Source organism: Chelonia mydas, chromosome 2 (assembly GCF_015237465.2).
Source record: "Chelonia mydas isolate rCheMyd1 chromosome 2, rCheMyd1.pri.v2, whole genome shotgun sequence".
In the NCBI taxonomy this organism is placed as follows: domain Eukaryota; kingdom Metazoa; phylum Chordata; order Testudines; family Cheloniidae; genus Chelonia; species Chelonia mydas.
The window spans coordinates 103,325,874-103,343,243 of record NC_057850.1 but is presented as its reverse complement, the minus strand read 5'-3'; the positions used below and the strand labels follow the sequence as shown (position 1 = coordinate 103,343,243).

The window sequence follows — 17,370 nt, the reverse complement described above, 5'->3', positions numbered from 1 at the left end:
AAGAAATACGAGAGGCCTGTCTACACTAGACTATTTACCACATTAGGGGACTGGGTTATAATACAATGATGGCCTGACCATTTTGCCTGGGGAGGTAGAAACGAATCATATTATAATCCTGTTGGGGAACAGTGTAATAACCTCAAAGGAACCAGGGATATAACACAAATTCTATATTACGGTTACAGCACGGTTTGTCCCATCCACAGAGTAAGAACAAACAGTGTTATATCACAGCTGGGATAGTATAGTGTTACAACATAGTTTCCCAACATGGTACATTTCCTAGTATACAGCAATGAGCCTTAGTTTACAAAATGATTGACAGCCATCATACTCTTTGCCACTTGTATCTTTAAAAGGAAAGCAAGTAACGGGCAAAAATCTGCCCTAGATAACCAGATATTTCAGGCATTATCAGCCTCATCATTCAGAAAACCAAATGCAAAACTGTGCAGAGAGGAAGCTCCTGCACACTGTTCCATGTTGCCTATGCTAATTAATATTCTGATGGCTGTAAAACTCACGAAATAGGAAGCAGCAGGCAGAACATACCAGCTGTGTCAACCCGCAGAACTTTAAAAAGCAGGAAGTCAGCCTTCTCCTTTCGCAGCTGCACATGCAGCATCCGTGCGACATCTGAAGCCTTTATTACTTTGAAAGGGTGCCCATTCTGCACATAGAAGACAACCACTGTGCTGCAGAGAAAACGCACAAACAAAATTAAGATTGATGTTGTCCAAGGAGCTAATATTTTTCAATTTGATTGTAAGAGCCCATACTCTGGAAATTAGAAGTTTGGTGTATAGATATTATTTAATCTGCCACTGGGTTAACCAAATTCTTCCCAGTGACATGGCCATTGCACTACCATGCAGTTCAGGAGCAGTAACAGTTCTCTAGCTCCTCAGCTTCATGGGAGAAAGCGGAGGAGAGGGGGACACACTCTTCCTTCCCTTGTCCTCCCATTTGTTAAACTTCCAGGCCCACCGCAAAGCCCCCACCCCCTTTCCCACAAGCATCTAAGGTCTGATCCAACACCTGCTGCAGTCAATGAGAAGACTGGATCAGGGCACTGGGGGACTGGCAATTAAGAGAGAGTCCATCTAAAATCATTATGTCATGTTATGTTGCATTTGATGGGATGCTTTGGGGTTTTCTTTTGCGGGGGGGAGAGTCTTTTAATTGGAAATTAGTCATTGGGATTTGAAATATTGTAGTGATGGTATTACATTTTCTAATAGTGTATTTTTAAATTTTGGGAGGTGCACAGAGCTCTGAATAGATGCCAAAAATTATTTAAAAAAAAATCAATTAGTTAATTTAGGAAGATAGTTGAAAGACTAGTCATCTGAATAGATTCCATCAACTGCATTGTCAGGTCTCAGTAGATGTGCAAGCTACACAGAAATCTGTGGTAGGCTCGGCTGTGTGCAACCATTTCCAGTCTTTTTGCTCTGAATCTGCCACTCAAATGCATCCATTGTATATACGTAGAGTCGTGCCAAATTCATGGCCATGAAAAACGCGTCACAGACTGTGAAATCTGGTCTTGTGTGTGCTTTTACCCTATACTGTACAGATTTCACGGAGGAGACCAGTGTTTCTCAAACTGGGGGTCCTGACCCAAAGGGAGTTGCTGAGGGAATCGCAAGGTTATTTTAGGAGGCTCGTGGTATTGCCACCCTTACTTCTGTGCTGCCTTCACAGTTGGGCACCCAGCTCTGAAGGCAGTGCCCTGCCAGCAGCAGCACAGAAGTAAGGGTGGCAATACCATACCCAGGCCATCCTTACTTCTGCGCTGCTGCCTTCAGAGCTGGGCAGCCAGTGAGTGGCGGCTGCTGACTGAGGGCCCAGCTCTGCAGGCAGTAGTGCGGAAGTCAGGGTGACAGTACCATATCCTGCCATCCTTACTTCTGTGCTGCTGCTGGCGGCGGCTCTGCCTTCAGAGCTGGGCTCCCGGCCAGCAGCCGCCGCTCTCCAGCTGCCCAGCTCTGAAGGCAGCCGCCACTGCCAGCAGCAGTGCAGAAATAAGGGTAGCAGTCCTGCAATCCTCCCTACAATAACCTTGTGACCCCCCCACAGCTCCTTTTTGGGTCGGGACCCCTACACTTACAACACTGAAATTTCAGATTTAAATAGCTGAAATCATGAAATTTATTATTTTAAAAATCCTATGACCGTGAATTTGGTAGGGCCCTATATACACACTTCTCCATACTACTCAGAAGCCAGGTAGACTGCTGAGCATGCTCAGTGACCTTCTGCTCATCACTTACCCAGGGGTCCCCAGTACTGATTGTGAAAAAGCATCTAAAGCACCTGGGGCATCAAACATTTGAGAGGGGAAACAAAAAGAAGCTTTGATCACACAGACCTGGCCCAGATAAGTACATTTGCTTAATGAAACATTTGCTTATTGTGACAGTCTCTCTGTCTCACTCCACCTAGCCTTTGGAAGGACAAAGACAGTAAATGAAACAAAGACATCAAGATAAATAAATGCAGTCTCTTTGAAATAGAGCGAAAGATGTGAAAGAAGTGTCTGCAGGGAGGTTTTTTAAAATGAGGTTCTCGAGTTCCAGATTCCTACTTCAGGGATTTTACCACCCGTAGAAGAACTAATATTGCTAAAGCATATGCTCCAGGGAAATCTATCTCAACTTCTCTTTACTCTTCCATGCAGCTGCACAAAAAGCTACTAATTATGAGCTTTGGCAGAGCCAAGAAGAATCACAAAGCTCATTTACTAGTTTTGAAAAGTAAAAATTGTCTTTTAAAATCTAACTGCTGCCATCCTGCAGCCCCACAAAATACTGTCAGTTAAAAAGCCATCTTGAAAGGAAAATCTGCTTATAGTATTTTGCTGGTATAACTTATATCAGTTCTTCAAGCAAAATAAGTTATACTGGCAAAAGCACTTTTATGCCAGCATAACTGCACCTATAGTAAGGCTTTTGCTGGTATAGAAATGTTCTCACACACAAAAAAGATCATACCCCTAACTGACATGGCTTAATTAGCAAAAGTTTCTAATGTAGATCTGGCCTCAGTGTAGCTTATTTATTTATAAAATGTATACAAGTCCTATTTCCTTGCACAGAGGTAGTAAAAAATGGCATACAGACATCTCGCTTTTGCAAAAAGCTCACATAAAGCTCAACTGCCCTGTCCCAAGAAGCAACTACATTGGGCTTCAGAGTAACAGCCGTGTTAGTCTGTATTCGTAAAAAGAAAAGGAGTACTTGTGGCACCTTAGAGACTAACCAGTTTATTTGAGCATGAGCTTTCGTGAGCTACAGCTCACTTCATCGGATCCATGCATCTGATGAAGTGAGCTGTAGCTCACGAAAGCTCATGCTCAAATAAACTGGTTAGTCTCTAAGGTGCCACAAGTACTCCTTTTCTTTTTACATTGGGCTGCCTCTCTCACTAGTGCTCCTTTCCCTCCCTCAGCCTCATCACTTTTCACTTGGGAAGCCCCTAGTCCAATACTCCCCCTTGGACTGCAAGATTTGGAAAAGATGATGTGACAATTTTGTGCGGCTTCTCTGCAACGCAAAAGAAACTGAGAAAGGTCTAACAGCCCAGACAAAGAAGAGTGCTTTAAGCTGCACAGTATCCTTTAATGACTTTCTGGGTGCAGTTACTGTAGAGTTTCCCTAGGTACCTATACACAAGTGACCCCTAACACGCAACCCGTTAGCATCTATCACAATATTTTAACTTTTCTTTTAGGATGTCACAGGGGAGCTGTCACCTCCATAATCCCACACATCCTGATATCTGAATACCTTAAATCTGAATAGGCTTGTATCTTCTGAACTTTGATGTCTGAATCCAAGACGTTCAGCAGCACTGCTAGCTGTCTCACCAGGGTGTCCTTTTGTTGCTCAGTCAGCTGGCCAGCTCCCACTTGCAAAATCAACTCCACCAGACCATTTTTTTTAGGGTCTGAGAAAACAAAAAAACACTGTTTTTTCAGAGACAGGCAAATATTTCAGTATGGACTGAAAGGTGTGATTAGTAACCCAGGTTCCCCTACCCTTGATCTCTATAAGAGAAGGTAATTTGGAAGGGTACTTAGTTAATTTTGAAACATACCAGAATATCTAAGTTTCTATCTCATTACCCTCTACTCCAGTTGGTTACAATCCAGCACTGTTTCTACATACAGGAATGAGAATCAACAAACCTTTACAGCTAATGCCAAGTCTCTTCACCAGCTGTCCTGCAGGGGTTGCTCATGTATAAAGAGACCAGACCCAGTCAGTTAAGTCAGTGGTTCTCAACCAGGGGTACGTGTAGCCCTAGGGGTAAGCAGAGGTCTTCCAGGCGGTACATCAACTCATCTAAGTATTTGCCCAGTTTTACAACAGGCTACATAAAAAGCACTAGCGAAGTCAGTACAAACTAAAATTTCATGCAGACAGTGACTTGTTTATACTGCTCTATATACTATATACTTGTTTATACTGCTGTATATATTATACATTGAAATGTAAGGACAATATTTATATTCCAATTGATTTATTTTATAATTATATGGTAAACACGAGAAAGTCAGCAATTTTTCATTAATAGTGACACTTTTGTATTCTTATGTCTGATTTTATAAGTAAGTAGTTTGTAAGCGAGGTGAAACTTGGGGTAGGCAAGACAAATCAGACTCCTGAAAGGGGTACAGTAGTCTGGAAAGGTTGAAAGTCACTGAGTTAAGTCACAGTGCTTGAGTTCAATGCTTTAAAACATGAGAGTGAACTCACACTCATTTATATGTCATCCATGTAAAAAAAACCCTGATGTCACCTTCTCCTGAGACCACATTTAGGGAGGGTTTTATCAGTCTTTAAGGCCTAGAGTCAGGAAAAGCAATTAAGCATGTGCTTAAATCCATCACTACTGGGACAGCATGTGTTCAAGTGAATCTAAATGAAGAATATAAACTTGGGACAGAAAAGTTAGACACATTTTTGAGGCAAATTTAACTCGGTAATTGTAGGTTTTGTTAAATATAATAACAACATAAGAACGACCATACTGGATCAGACCAAAGCTCCATCTAGCCCAGTATCCTGTCTTCCGACAGCGGCCAATGCCAGGTGCCCCAGAGGAAATGAACAAAATAGGTAATAATATTTTGCCCTTCTATGGGGCTTTACAAACATCACAAGCCTCACAGCAACCCAGGGACATAAGTATTATCCTGATTGTACAGATGAAGAACACATGGCATAGAGGCTAAGTGACTTGGCCACAATCACACAGGAAATCCGTGGCAGAACCAGGATTAGAATTAAGATCTCCCAAATATCCGCCCCAGGCCTTCATCACAAAACTATCCATTCCCAAATAAGTTTTACAAAAAACTTAAAACCAAGAAGAAAAGGAATACTTTTCTTTTTGCAAATAGAGACTAACGTGGCTGCTACTCTGAAACCTGTCATCTTAAAACCAAGAGGAAACATTCCAATAGAAATGAAATCTTATTTAAGCAAATGAAGATTCCGTGGAAGCATTTTTTCACCCAAACATTGCAACTGGACATTAGAACCAGGAAGTGTAACTGAGTGGTAAGTGACTAAAAATAAAAGTGAATGGTCTCTTTGCATTGTCCAAAATGATTGAAATGCAAAACTGAAACAAATAATGGAAAATAAGTAATATAGATACGTCTTTCAGTTTTAAAAAACAAAACCTGTTACCTGTAATATAATCAATAAGGCAACTTTTTTTAAACTATGGGGCCTGATTCTCCACTGACTGAAAAGGATGCAAGCATTTATACCTGTGCAAAGTGGACGTACAACAGTATCACCAATGCACGTTGTGACAAAGTTCCTGCTCTACCTTGGTGGGTCTTGTGCTTATTGGCGGATGTGCTTGCCTTGGAGCTTCACGGCAGCCCTCAGCCTGGCCGTTCTTCTTAATTCACAGTCCAGGTCGACTCCTCCTGTGTCTAACCAGGAGTTGGGAGGATTTGAGGGGAACCCGGGCCCGCCCTCTACTCCGGGTTCCAGCCCAGGGCCCTGTGGAATGCAGCTGTCTAGAGTGCCTCCTGGAATAGCTGTGCGACAGCTACAACTCCCAGGGCTACTTCCCCATGGCCTCCTCCCAACACCTTCTTTATCCTCACCATAGGACCTTCCTCCTGGTGTCCGATAATGCTTGTACTCCTCAGTCCTCCAACAGTCCGCGTTCTCACTCTCAGCTCCTAGCGCCTCTTGTTCCCAGCTCCTCACATGCACACCGCAAACTGAAGTGAGCTCCTTTTTAAAACCCAGGTGCCCTGATTAGCCTGCCTTAATGGATTCTAGCAGCTTCTTGATTGGCTGCAGGTGTTCTAATCAGCCTGTCTTAATTGTCTCCATAAGGTTCCTGATTGTTCTGGAACCTTCCCTGTTACCTTACCCAGGGAAAAGGGACCTACTTAGCCTGGGGCTAATATATCTGCCTTCTACTACTCTCCTATAGCCATCTAGCCCGACCCTGTCACAATGTAAAGGGAGAATTCAGGTGACAGTATTTTACATCCACTTTAAACCGTTGTAAATAACAATGCAAGGCGGTGGTGAATCAGAGCCATGATTTATAACCCGACAGTATCTTGCCAGCAGGAAAGAAGAGATGTGGAGGTATACACAGCTTATAGATGACCTTTTAATGATCATACCAGGCCGCACTTCAACAGTAGCAGTGTCAATAGCTGAATCTCCTTTAGCATCTGTGACTTTCAAGTGAAAAGTATAGAGTCCTTCCACAAGATTGGTTAGCTGCAGAACTGCCTCATGGTCTGAGCCATGTATCACATCCTGCAAAAAAAAAAAAAAAAAAAAAAAAAAGAGATAGCAGCAGAGGGTCATACTCCTTGAGAGGACAGAGGCTTGCAAGCTGTACATCCGTCTAGCTGCAGAATGTGAATTCATAGATTCCAGGCCAGAAGGGACCACTGTGATTATCTAGTCTGGGCTCCTGTATAACACAGGCTATTGAGCTTCTCCAAAATAATTCTTAGAGCAGAATCTTTTAGAAAAACATCAAATCCTGATTTAACAGTTGTCTGCAATGGAAAATCCACCACAAAGCTTGCCCTCAGACCTTCAAAACAAACAACAAAGGGACCACCCTGAAAGAATCCTTCCCAGAATTCTCAGGGTTTACAATGGACCAGTGCAAGTTTTGGAGGTGTTAAATCAGGCTATGTCTACAGTGCAACTGGAGGTGTAATTGCAGTTTGTATAGACATACCCATGCTAGTTTTAATCTAGTTAGCTCTCTCAAATTAGCAGTGAGGACACAGCACAGTGGGTTTCAGCATGGACTGTACAAGCCACACCACTGCACCTCCTCACTGCTATTTTTAGCAAGCTAAGTAGATTAGAGATAGCCCAGGTACGGTATGTCTACAGAAACTGCAAATTACACCTCCAGTTGCAGCACAGACGTAGCCTTAGTGCTGTGTACATGCCCATGCAGCGTGGACACCTTCGATAAAGCTCGTAAAAGGATATTGTGTGTTCAAGGCTGACATACAGTAGTACTTAGATGCACATCTGTTTGAAAATATAAGACTCAGTCTACATTTTTGTTTTTAAATTTTATCCCAATATTCTTAATTCTATCTCCTTGGACTCTAAACAATTCCTCTCCTTCCTTGGTGTTTATGCCCTTTATATGCAGACTGTTGTCATCACTCTCTGTTGTTATTATGCGAAGCCTATTTAGTTCTTTTAATATTCTCACATAAATCACTCCCTTCAGATCCATAATCATTTTGCTCCTCCCACCTCAGTTCCTGCCAATTTGTCACCATCTTTCTGACGCCAAAGAGCTCTGACCCACACTCAACATTCTGGGGGTAGTTCCACCAGTGTCCTATTGAGCTAGATCATCAGCTCTTTGGTCTATGATAAAACAAGACTGGTTTCTTTGTCATCATCTCACATTGCAAGTTCCTATCAGATTTGCTGCCTGCCCTCATTCTTCAGGCTTTATCAGCACTTTTGCTTTACAATGATCTTCCTCCTTTTTGAATATCTGGGTTTCACGCTATTTTCCCTCAGGCGCATTAGCTTGTATTTTCCCCAGATGAGTCTCATTTTACTATCACATGGCCATATTTCTAAGCTCTCTATCTAGTGTCTTTGGCATCTCTGTCCTGACTGCTTTGGCCCTCCAAACAGAGTATACTCTGCAAATGTACTTAAAGTGCCATTGACCCCTTGTACCAGTTTATTAATATAGAGTTGTGAAATAAAACCAGATGTAACACCAATCCCTATAGCGACTGACGGGGCACATCTGCCAGCATGGTACATTGAAGTCAGAGGGCTTGCATGCATGCAAGCGAGGGCAGATTTTGTCTCCAGTTAAATACTTTCAAAATACTTACACCAGCTGCTGGGCTCTGGCCATCCCGAATCCACAGATATGATACAATCCCTTGGTTGTCAGTAGACCGTGAGCCATCCAATGTAATAGAGGTATTAGGAAGCACAAGAATGTGTTTGCCTCCTGCATGAGCCCGGGGAGGACTGTTGTTTTCTAACCACAAAGACAGTAAAGCAGGAGAGTTTTCTCTCAAAAGGTGCAAGATGTAAATGATACACAAGTGCAAACGCACACAGCCTCTCCATAGTATAATACTCTGCGTTTCAGACAGCCAAAGACAAGGAAAATAATTCTGTTCAAAAGTGTCAGCAAGGGAGTAGGTGAAATTCAGCCCCAGTGAGAGGAGGCCTACGATTCTCCTGAAGTCAATGAAGCAGTTACGGCAGGGCTGAATTTGACCCCAGGATTACTAGAGTCTAGAAAAAGAGCTACATTACTGACAGGATTACTATTGAAGGGTGCTCCCACTTTGAAAAGTGACCCTGTAAATACGGCACTCTGGGGTTCTATATTTATTCTCTCTCAATTTCCAGATTAGATTTTCTCAGTTTACAAAGAAAAAGATTTTTTTTCACAAGTCCTAGCCTCATAAACTCAACTTGGGATCTGAAAGTCAAACTGGGTTCTTCTCTTCTTGGTCATCACTACTTGTACAGCCTTCCAGAGCTCAGATGAGGCCCTCAGGGGCACCGGTGCAGCCATGTTGTCTTCAAACTATGCCCTCAGCAATACCTGTGCAGCTCCTTTGCCTTCAGTGGGTTTGCACAGGTGTCACCGATTGGATGTGTAATTGGAATTTGGTAAACAGTTCTGTTGATGATGCACATGAAGGAATAGAGACCAGATCTTTCCCCCAGCTGTGCTGGTGCTGCAGTGCTAACCAGAGCAAAAAGCATTAAACACACATTTTTGTTACTAAAGCCAGCTCTGTTGAGTAAGAAGGTGCCATATTTACAGAGTGGAATGGCAGGTAAGGCTACAAACAAATAACTTGGCAGAATACGCACAAACAAATTTTGTGATAAGGGCCTCAGCTGATTTGCATGCAATAGAACACAGCATCTTTAACAAAGGGATGCAAGCCCATGGAGATAATCGGCCCCTAAATATTCAGACCAAGAGGGGATGCTGGGATTGGCCACCCCCGCCCTCTGCATCTCCCTATTAAAGATGAATGTAAAGTGCAAGGTGAAGTGTAGATTGCATTTTTCTCCAGAGTTGTACTTTGGTCACTCCTGTTATATAGTGCAGGACAGCAGAAAAACAGCATTGTAACTACAGCAGGGCTTTCTGCGGGATGAATGTGGGGCAAAACACTGTTTCTCTGCCTCTGTCCTACAGATGAACAAACACATAATTACTGTGAGATTTTAGCTGGAAACTGAGCCTGTGTTTGAACATTATTTTAACCACACAGGCAGCTGCTGCTAACTTTGTGAGAGTGCAATATTATTCTATTCACGAAGGATACATGCTGAGGTTAACACATTCCCATGGACATTTATTAAACAATTAATAAATATATTTGCATATGTAATTACCTTAAAGAAAGTCCTAGAAGTAACAATATTACAGTCATATAAGAAACAATATCTCTTGATTAGATATTGGTTTTAGTCCAGTAGGTTTCTCTGAGTTCCCTTGAAACCAAATCTGTAATCTAGTTCTGTACTAATTTCCTCCCATTTTCTAAATGATCAGCATAAGTCACATTGCTTTGCACATGAAGGGGTGATTTGGCTTACCTTCCTTAACTGTAACAGAGAGTGTAGCTGTGCTGCTTAATTCCTGATAATCTTTCACTGTCAGTCGGAAGTGATAGGTACCAACCTGTAAACCAGTTACAGTTGCCACTGCTTTGTCAATGTTCACCATTTGCACAGTGGTTGGACCACTGAAACAAAACACCACAGGAAAATAATCAGGACAAATTCTCCCCTTCGTGTCCCTCCGTCATTCAGTCTATTTGTATTTGTAATCACAGTGTCTAAGCACTGACTGTACTGGAATTACACCAGGCATGAATTTGGCTCACAGAATTTGAATTTTTATATCTGTTTTAGAGATAAACTAAGGGTACATCTACAGTACGAAATTATCTCGAAATTATTCTATTTGAATTTTCGGAAGCTATTTTATACATTCGGTCTTCTGTGTCCCCACTAAAGCACATGAATTCGGCAGATTGCGTCCACAGTACCAAGGCTAGCATCAAATGTCGGAGCGGTGCACTGTGGGTAGCTATCCCACAGTTCCTGCAGTCCCTGCCGCCCATTGGAATTCTGGGTTAAGCTCCCAGTGCATGGTGGCGTAAAAACATTCTCGCGGGTGTTTCTGGGTGTGTGCCATCAGAAAGCTAAGGTAGACAATCGTTTCGCGCCTTTTTGGCGTGCAGACACCATACTGCTTTCAGCAGACAGTACACCGCTGCTCTTCTGCTACTATGAATCCACCTCTCCAACTCAACTCTACTTGGCCATCGTGAACCGAGCAGCACAGCTTCTGCTGCCAACTCTGCTCTCCTGCTATTGCCACGCTTCTGAGCTTCTCCATGTTGTCTCTCCTGGGCTCCCACCTCCGTGAAAGCCACAGAAGACAACCATTTTCCACTGTTGTTTGGCTACCGTGAACCAAACAGCACAGCTTCCGCTGCCATTCTGCTCTCCTACATTTCGCGCCCTTTTTCCAGGATTATCTGTGCAGGCGCCATAGCCATGGAGCCCGATCAGATCTCCGCTGCAGTTTTGACCATTGTAAATACCTCGCGTGTTATCCAGCAGTATGTGCAGTACCTGCAAAACCAGGCGATGAAGCGACAACAGCGCAATTACTATAGTGATGAGGACATGGACACAGACAGCACGGCATGTGGCGATAGGGAGATCATGGTGCTGTTGGGCCAGGTTCATGCTGTGGAACGCTGATTGTGGGCCCAGGAAACAAGCACAGACTGGTGGGACCGCATAGTGTTGCAGGTCTGGGACGATTCCCAGTGGCTGCAAAGCTTTCGCATGCGTAAGGCCACTTTCATGGAACTTTGTGAGTTGCTTTCCCCTGCCCTGAAGCACAGGAATACCAAGATGAGAGCTGCCCTGACAGTTGAGAAGTGAGTGGTGATATCCCTGTGGAAGCTTGCAACGCCCGACAGCTACCGGTCAGTCGGGAATCAGCTTGGAGTGGGCAAATCTACTGTGGGGGCTGCTGTGCTGCAAGTAGCCAACACAATCATTGACCAGCTGCTATCAAGGGTAGTGACTCTGGGAAATGTGCAGACCATTGTGGATGGCTTTAATGCGCTGGGGTTCCCTAACTGCGGCGGGGCGATAGACAGAATGCATATCCCTATCTTGGCCCGGGAACACCGGGGCGGCCAGTACATAAACCGCAATGGGTACTTTTCCATGGTGCTGGAAGCACTGGTGGATCACAAGGGACGTTTCACCAACATCAACGTGGGATGGCCGGGAAAGGTGCATGACTCTCACATCTTCAGGAACTCTGGTCTGTTTCAAAAGCTGCAGGAAGGAACTTACTTCCCAGATCAGAAAATTACTGTTGGGGTTATTGAAATGCCTATAGTTATCCTCGGGGACCCAGCCTACCCCTTAATGCCATGGCTCATGAAGCCGTACAGAGGCACCCTGGACAGTAGTAAGGAGCAGTTCAACTATAGGCTGAACAAGTGCAGAATGGTGGTAGACTGTGCGTTTGGACGTTTGAAAGCGCGCTGGCGCAGTTTACTGACTCAGTTAGATCTCAGCACAACCAGTATTCCAATTGTAATTGCTGCTTGTTGTGTGCTCCACAATATCTGTGAGAGTAAGGGGGAGATGTTTATGGCAGGGTGGGAGGTTGAGGCAACTCGCCTTGCGGCCAGTTTCGCACAGCCAGACAACAGGGTGATTAGAAGAGCACAGCAGGGCGCGCTGCGCATCAGAGAAGCTTTGAAAGCCAGTTTCATGACTGGCCAGGGTACGGTGTGAGAGTTGTGTTTGTTTCTCTTAAAGTTACCTGCCCCCTATATATATATATATATTAAAGGAAATAAAGTCACAATTGTTTAAAAACCATTCTATATTATTTGTGGCACAAAACATTGAGAGAAATCAGAAGCTAGACAGGGGAAGGGGGGTATTAGGTTAGGGAGGTGGAGGAGGAAGGAAGGACAAGTCCAGAAATGAAATCAAAATTTAGGATATGCCAGCTTTCTGCTGCTTGTGCAATCCTCTGGGGTTGACTGTGTGGGTCCCCGTAGCCTTCCCACCCCATGTTCTTGGGCATCTGGGTGAGGATGCTATGGAACTTGGGGAGGAGGGAGGGCGGTTATTCAGGGGCTGCGACAGTAGTCTGTGGTCTTGCTGCCTTTCCCGCATTAGATCCACCATACAGCGGAGCATGTCAGTTTGCTCCCCCATGAGCTTGACCATAGCATCCTGCCTGCTGTCATCGCGCACATCCCTCCTCTCTTCGTATTCATGTAACGCTTTACATGACTCCGCAATTGTTTGCCTCCACGCATTCAACTGGGCCCTATCAGTGCGGGAGGACTGCATGAGCTCGGCAAACATGTCGTCCCGAGTTCGTTTTTTCCGCCTTCTAATCTGGACCAGCCTCTGGGACGGAGTAGATAGGGGCTGCGTTGAAACATTTGCACCTGCTGCAGGAGGAGAAAAATGGAGGGTAGTATTTTAAAAGATACATTTTAGAGAACAAAGGGAACACTGTTTCTCAGTGAAACAGGCAATTCATAGCACACAGCACATATTCTTTCTGTACAAGGTCTCATTTTGCCTCTTATATTGAAGTGCCTGCCACTTTGGAGTGAGTAAGCCATCACATGCAGCCAGGCAACAGAATTCAGCTTGCAGGCAGCGGCCAGGCAACAGAATTCAGCTTGCAGGCAGCCTGCAGGCTGTCTGGGATGATCGCTTCACACAACACCCCCCCCCCCACACACACACACACACTGCGGGGCTCCGATGAAGCTCTGAGCAGGGAGGAGCCCTTTAAACTAAACGTGAACAGCCCAGTGTGGCTCCGATGAGGTTCTGAGAAGGGATGAGTCCTTTAAACGAAACGCAAACAGCCCAGCGCGGCTGGGTTTCCCCCCATCCCCAACCGCGTGGTTCCGATCAAGCTCTCACTCACCAGAAGTGCCTCCAGGGTCATGGTCTGGGAGCATGCTTTGGGAGTAGGGGGAGGCTGTTGGCTCCAGCGTTAAGAAGAGTTTCTGGCTAGGGAGGAAAAACAGATTCCCCACTTGCCACCTGTGCACGGTCCTCCTCCTCCTCCTCTTCGTCCTCCAATAACTCATCCTCCTCGCTCTGTGCAACTCCCCCCTTGCAGGTGTCCACGGACAGTGGTGGGGTAGTGGTGTCGTCACCCCCCATAATTGCATGCAGCTCATGGTAGAAGCAGCATGTATGGGGCTGTGACCCAGAGCACCTGTTCACCTCCCTGGCTTTTTGGTATGCTTGCCTGAGCTCCTTGATTTTTGTATGACACTGTTCTGTGTCCATGGAGTAGCCTCTTTCTGTCATGGCCCTGGAGACTTTAGCATACGTATTTCTGTTCCTTTTTTTGGAACTTAGTACTGCCATAACAGATTCATCTCCCCAACATGCGATGAGATCCAGTGCCTCCCGTTTGGACCATGCTGGAGCTTGTCTGCGAATCCAGGACTGTGTGGTCTCTTGAGATGGTGGACTCTGCATGGTTGCCTGTGATGGTGGACTCTGCATGATCGCCTGTGATGGTGGACTCTGCATGATCGCCTGTGATGGTGGACTGTGCTGATGGTCACCTGTGCTGATGGTGACCAAACAGGAAATTCAAAAGTTCCCAGGGCTTTTACTGCCCACCTGGCTAGTGCACTGGAGTTCAGAGTGTTGTCCAGAGCGGTCACAAGGGAGCATTCTGGGATAGCTCCCGGAGGCCAATATCGTTGAATTGCATCCACAGTACCTGTAACCCGGAACTACGATCTCAATTTTAGCGCTACTCCACTTGCCGAGGTGGAGTACAGAAATCAGAGTAAAGAGCCCTTTAAATCGAAAAAATTGGTTTGGTCGTGTGGACAGAACCAGTTTTATTTCAAGGTAACTTGGCTAATTCCGAAATAACAGCGTACTGTAGACCAGGCCTAAGGCATGCAGAGGTGCCCATGGTCACACATCAAGTCACGAGCAGGAAAAGAATCCAGGAATACTGATTCCCACTCTCCTGCTCTAATATTTCAGCAACACTTACGGCCACATTTGCTGTAATCATAGGAGTTCCACACTGTCACTAAATATACTGAGTGCCAGCAAACCATGTGTCTGCTGCGTCACAAGTGTGATAGCTGAATGGGTTCGTATCTGTTACTTTTTATTAAGTATTTGGTCACTTGCTACAGACAAATGCAATTACAAAATTTTGTAAATCACTGTCAAAAGATGTTAAAGTTAAAATACTTAAACATAAAAACTGTCCAGTCCAGTCTGTTGATGAAAGCCTGGACTCAAACATATTGGGGATTTAAGCTATCATTCAGTCCACTGTATTCACTGAGAAGTCTAGGAACATACAGGGGTAACTGTGTACATTACTGATGTGCAAGCCTCTTGTTCACTTTTTAATGGGAGACGTGAGAGTTCCTGCCATTCTTTTTACAAACCTTTGTTTGTACTAATCTGCCATGACTCATTACAAGACATAGGCAGAAATCTCACAGGCTTTCAAGTTGAATCTGACATTCCTGTAGATCACTACCAGACATGCTGCTAATCCCCCTTAGCAAAATGGCACTTAGATGCAACAGCATAACATGGCACCAGGAAATCCAACACCTTTTTGCTTTCATATTTTGGTTGGAGGTGGGGAGGCAAAGGGACCCAGTATCCAAATGAGATCCTTCCTTTCTTCCCATTTTCTTCCTGGCTGTGTACAAACGGTGGTACTTTTTGTGAGAAAAGCTACTCAAATTTGTAAATGTTTGTAGGATCACGGCTGGTTTACAGTGAAAGAAACAGTCTGAAGGGTTTTCCAATCAACATTGTGGGGCATTAGTTTGCTCTGTTTAAACCTTTTACATATTCTCACTGCCATAAAGTTTCCATCCCATCCTCCACCAAGCAAAGCAGCATGTTTCCCAAAGTTATTCTTGGTCTTGCGTCTCCTTTATAATAGGGTTGGATACTCTTTCAGCCAAGCAATTGGACTAACCTCATTTTTACTAGATACCTGATATTTTCCCAGTGATAGAAAACAATGCCTTGGTCATCATGACTTTTGCTTCCGTCCAGTGTAGTGCTTTCTACTGGAAATGTTAATTCTTTATCTGGACCAGCCACCGCTACTGGAGGACTGTTATTTTCTGTAAAAATCATATTTAAAAATTCAACTAATCAGTCACTTGTGGAGGTTATCAATCACTGGGGCCATTTTTAATGAATACAGAGATTTAGATTTTATATGATAAGCTGCGCACATTTGCTCAAAGAATATGAAAGCAAGGATCCCACGGGTCTGGTTTATAAAAGAGTCTGCAAGATCCTCTAGGGTGTTAGTAAGTAGTTCTGCAGAAACCCTACAGTGGGACAGATTCTGTCTGGCATTTAAGGGGGTGTACAGAATGGGGCAGGGCATGTGGAGATCTCTCCCACCCCCCAGTGTCTTCTTTATAGTCACTTTTTCTGGCACAATCACACTTAAAGAGCTTTTGCATCTTCTCATACACAACATTCAAAAATGCTTTGCCCCATCAGCATCGGGGTATTTTTTCCTACTTTATCTGTGTTCCACTTAAATATGCTCCTAGTGGGCACGTGGGGTCAGATTCATCCAGCCCTGTGGAAATCCACCGACTTCCACCAACATGAATATGGCCCTTGATCATAAAAGAAAGAATCTTGAGCCAGATCTTAATCAGCAAAATGCTATTGACTTCAATGGAGTTATGCCAATTTACGCCAGCTGAGGATTTAATAAGGAAATATGTTTCCTAGGATTCTTCTTTCAATCCTTGCTGTTACAGTTAGATCACAGTCATGATCCCATTTCCCAGGATATTGGCTCATCCTTAGACCACATTTCATGAGCAAAATTTTCATAGTGTCATGCTGTCCTCAATTTTAAAGGCACAGACATGGGCTGCATTTGGGATTTGTGTTCCTGATCACTGCAGTAAACAGCTATAGTAGAGCTTTACTGCAGCATGGTCATCTGCATAGAACTCTGTACTCTCACGGTATGTCTACATGGCAATTAAAAACCTGCGGCTGGCCTGTGCCAGCCAGCTAGGGCTCACGTGGCTCAGTCTATAGGGCTGTTTAATTCTGGTGCCAACATCTGGGCTCGGGCTACAGCCCAGACTCTGGTACCCTCCCACCTCGCTGGGGCCTAGAGTCTGGCAAACTCATTACCCAGAGAAAACCTTCATGAAAATCTGATGAGACCTAGACCATTTGGAGTGTCCATCAGTCAGCTTCAAATCCAGAAGATAATTTGAAAGGGGAAATCTTTGAAAATTCATAGTGCAATTTTCCAGCAACACTTATCAAGCAAGCCTATTGAGAATTCAAACCACAAAAGGAATCCTGAAGGTGAACTGCAGAGCAAAACAAAAATTGAATGAAGCGCTGATTTATGTGCCGAATGACCTCGCTAAGCGGGCTGGCTGTGCAAGAAATTCAGCACAGAACTGCATTTCAACTTTCCAAAAATCAGTTAAAATGTACCTCTGTGCTGAATGCCTCATGCAGTCTGCTTAGTGGGAGCTTTCAGCACAGACGTGCTGTAGTCTATTTTTATTTTTTACTTTGCTGTTCACCTTTAAAAGAAATAGCAAGAGAGTCTCTGATGCAGCCACCATTGGATACTCTGTCTGCCAGCTGAGAGATTCAGTGCAGAAGCAACTCAGGTAAGCAGGGCCTTCAAGAACAGCTGTAATTATGATGCCGATGTATCAGCTACAAAGCTAAAGCTGTTTCCAGTCTA

The 17,370-nt window shown here is 44.3% G+C and overlaps 1 protein-coding gene across 5 annotated transcripts in view; it reads right to left on the bottom strand.

Moving 5' to 3' along the window:
• Positions 1–17,370, bottom strand: part of KIAA0319 (KIAA0319 ortholog) — an 83,742-nt gene that overhangs the window by 15,539 nt on the left and 50,833 nt on the right. For 3 of the 5 annotated variants that reach the window (XM_043540041.1, XM_043540040.1, XM_043540042.1), the window contains 6 exons: positions 15,598–15,748; positions 10,137–10,285; positions 8,393–8,544; positions 6,674–6,812; positions 3,795–3,954; positions 556–698 (listed from right to left, as the gene is read on the bottom strand). In XM_043540041.1, the coding sequence (XP_043395976.1) occupies positions 556–698; positions 3,795–3,954; positions 6,674–6,812; positions 8,393–8,544; positions 10,137–10,285; positions 15,598–15,748 (894 nt within the window). The remainder of the gene's footprint in view (positions 1–555; positions 699–3,794; positions 3,955–6,673; positions 6,813–8,392; positions 8,545–10,136; positions 10,286–15,597; positions 15,749–17,370) is intronic. The other 2 variants (XM_037893041.2, XM_037893042.2) reach the window with 1 other exon arrangement.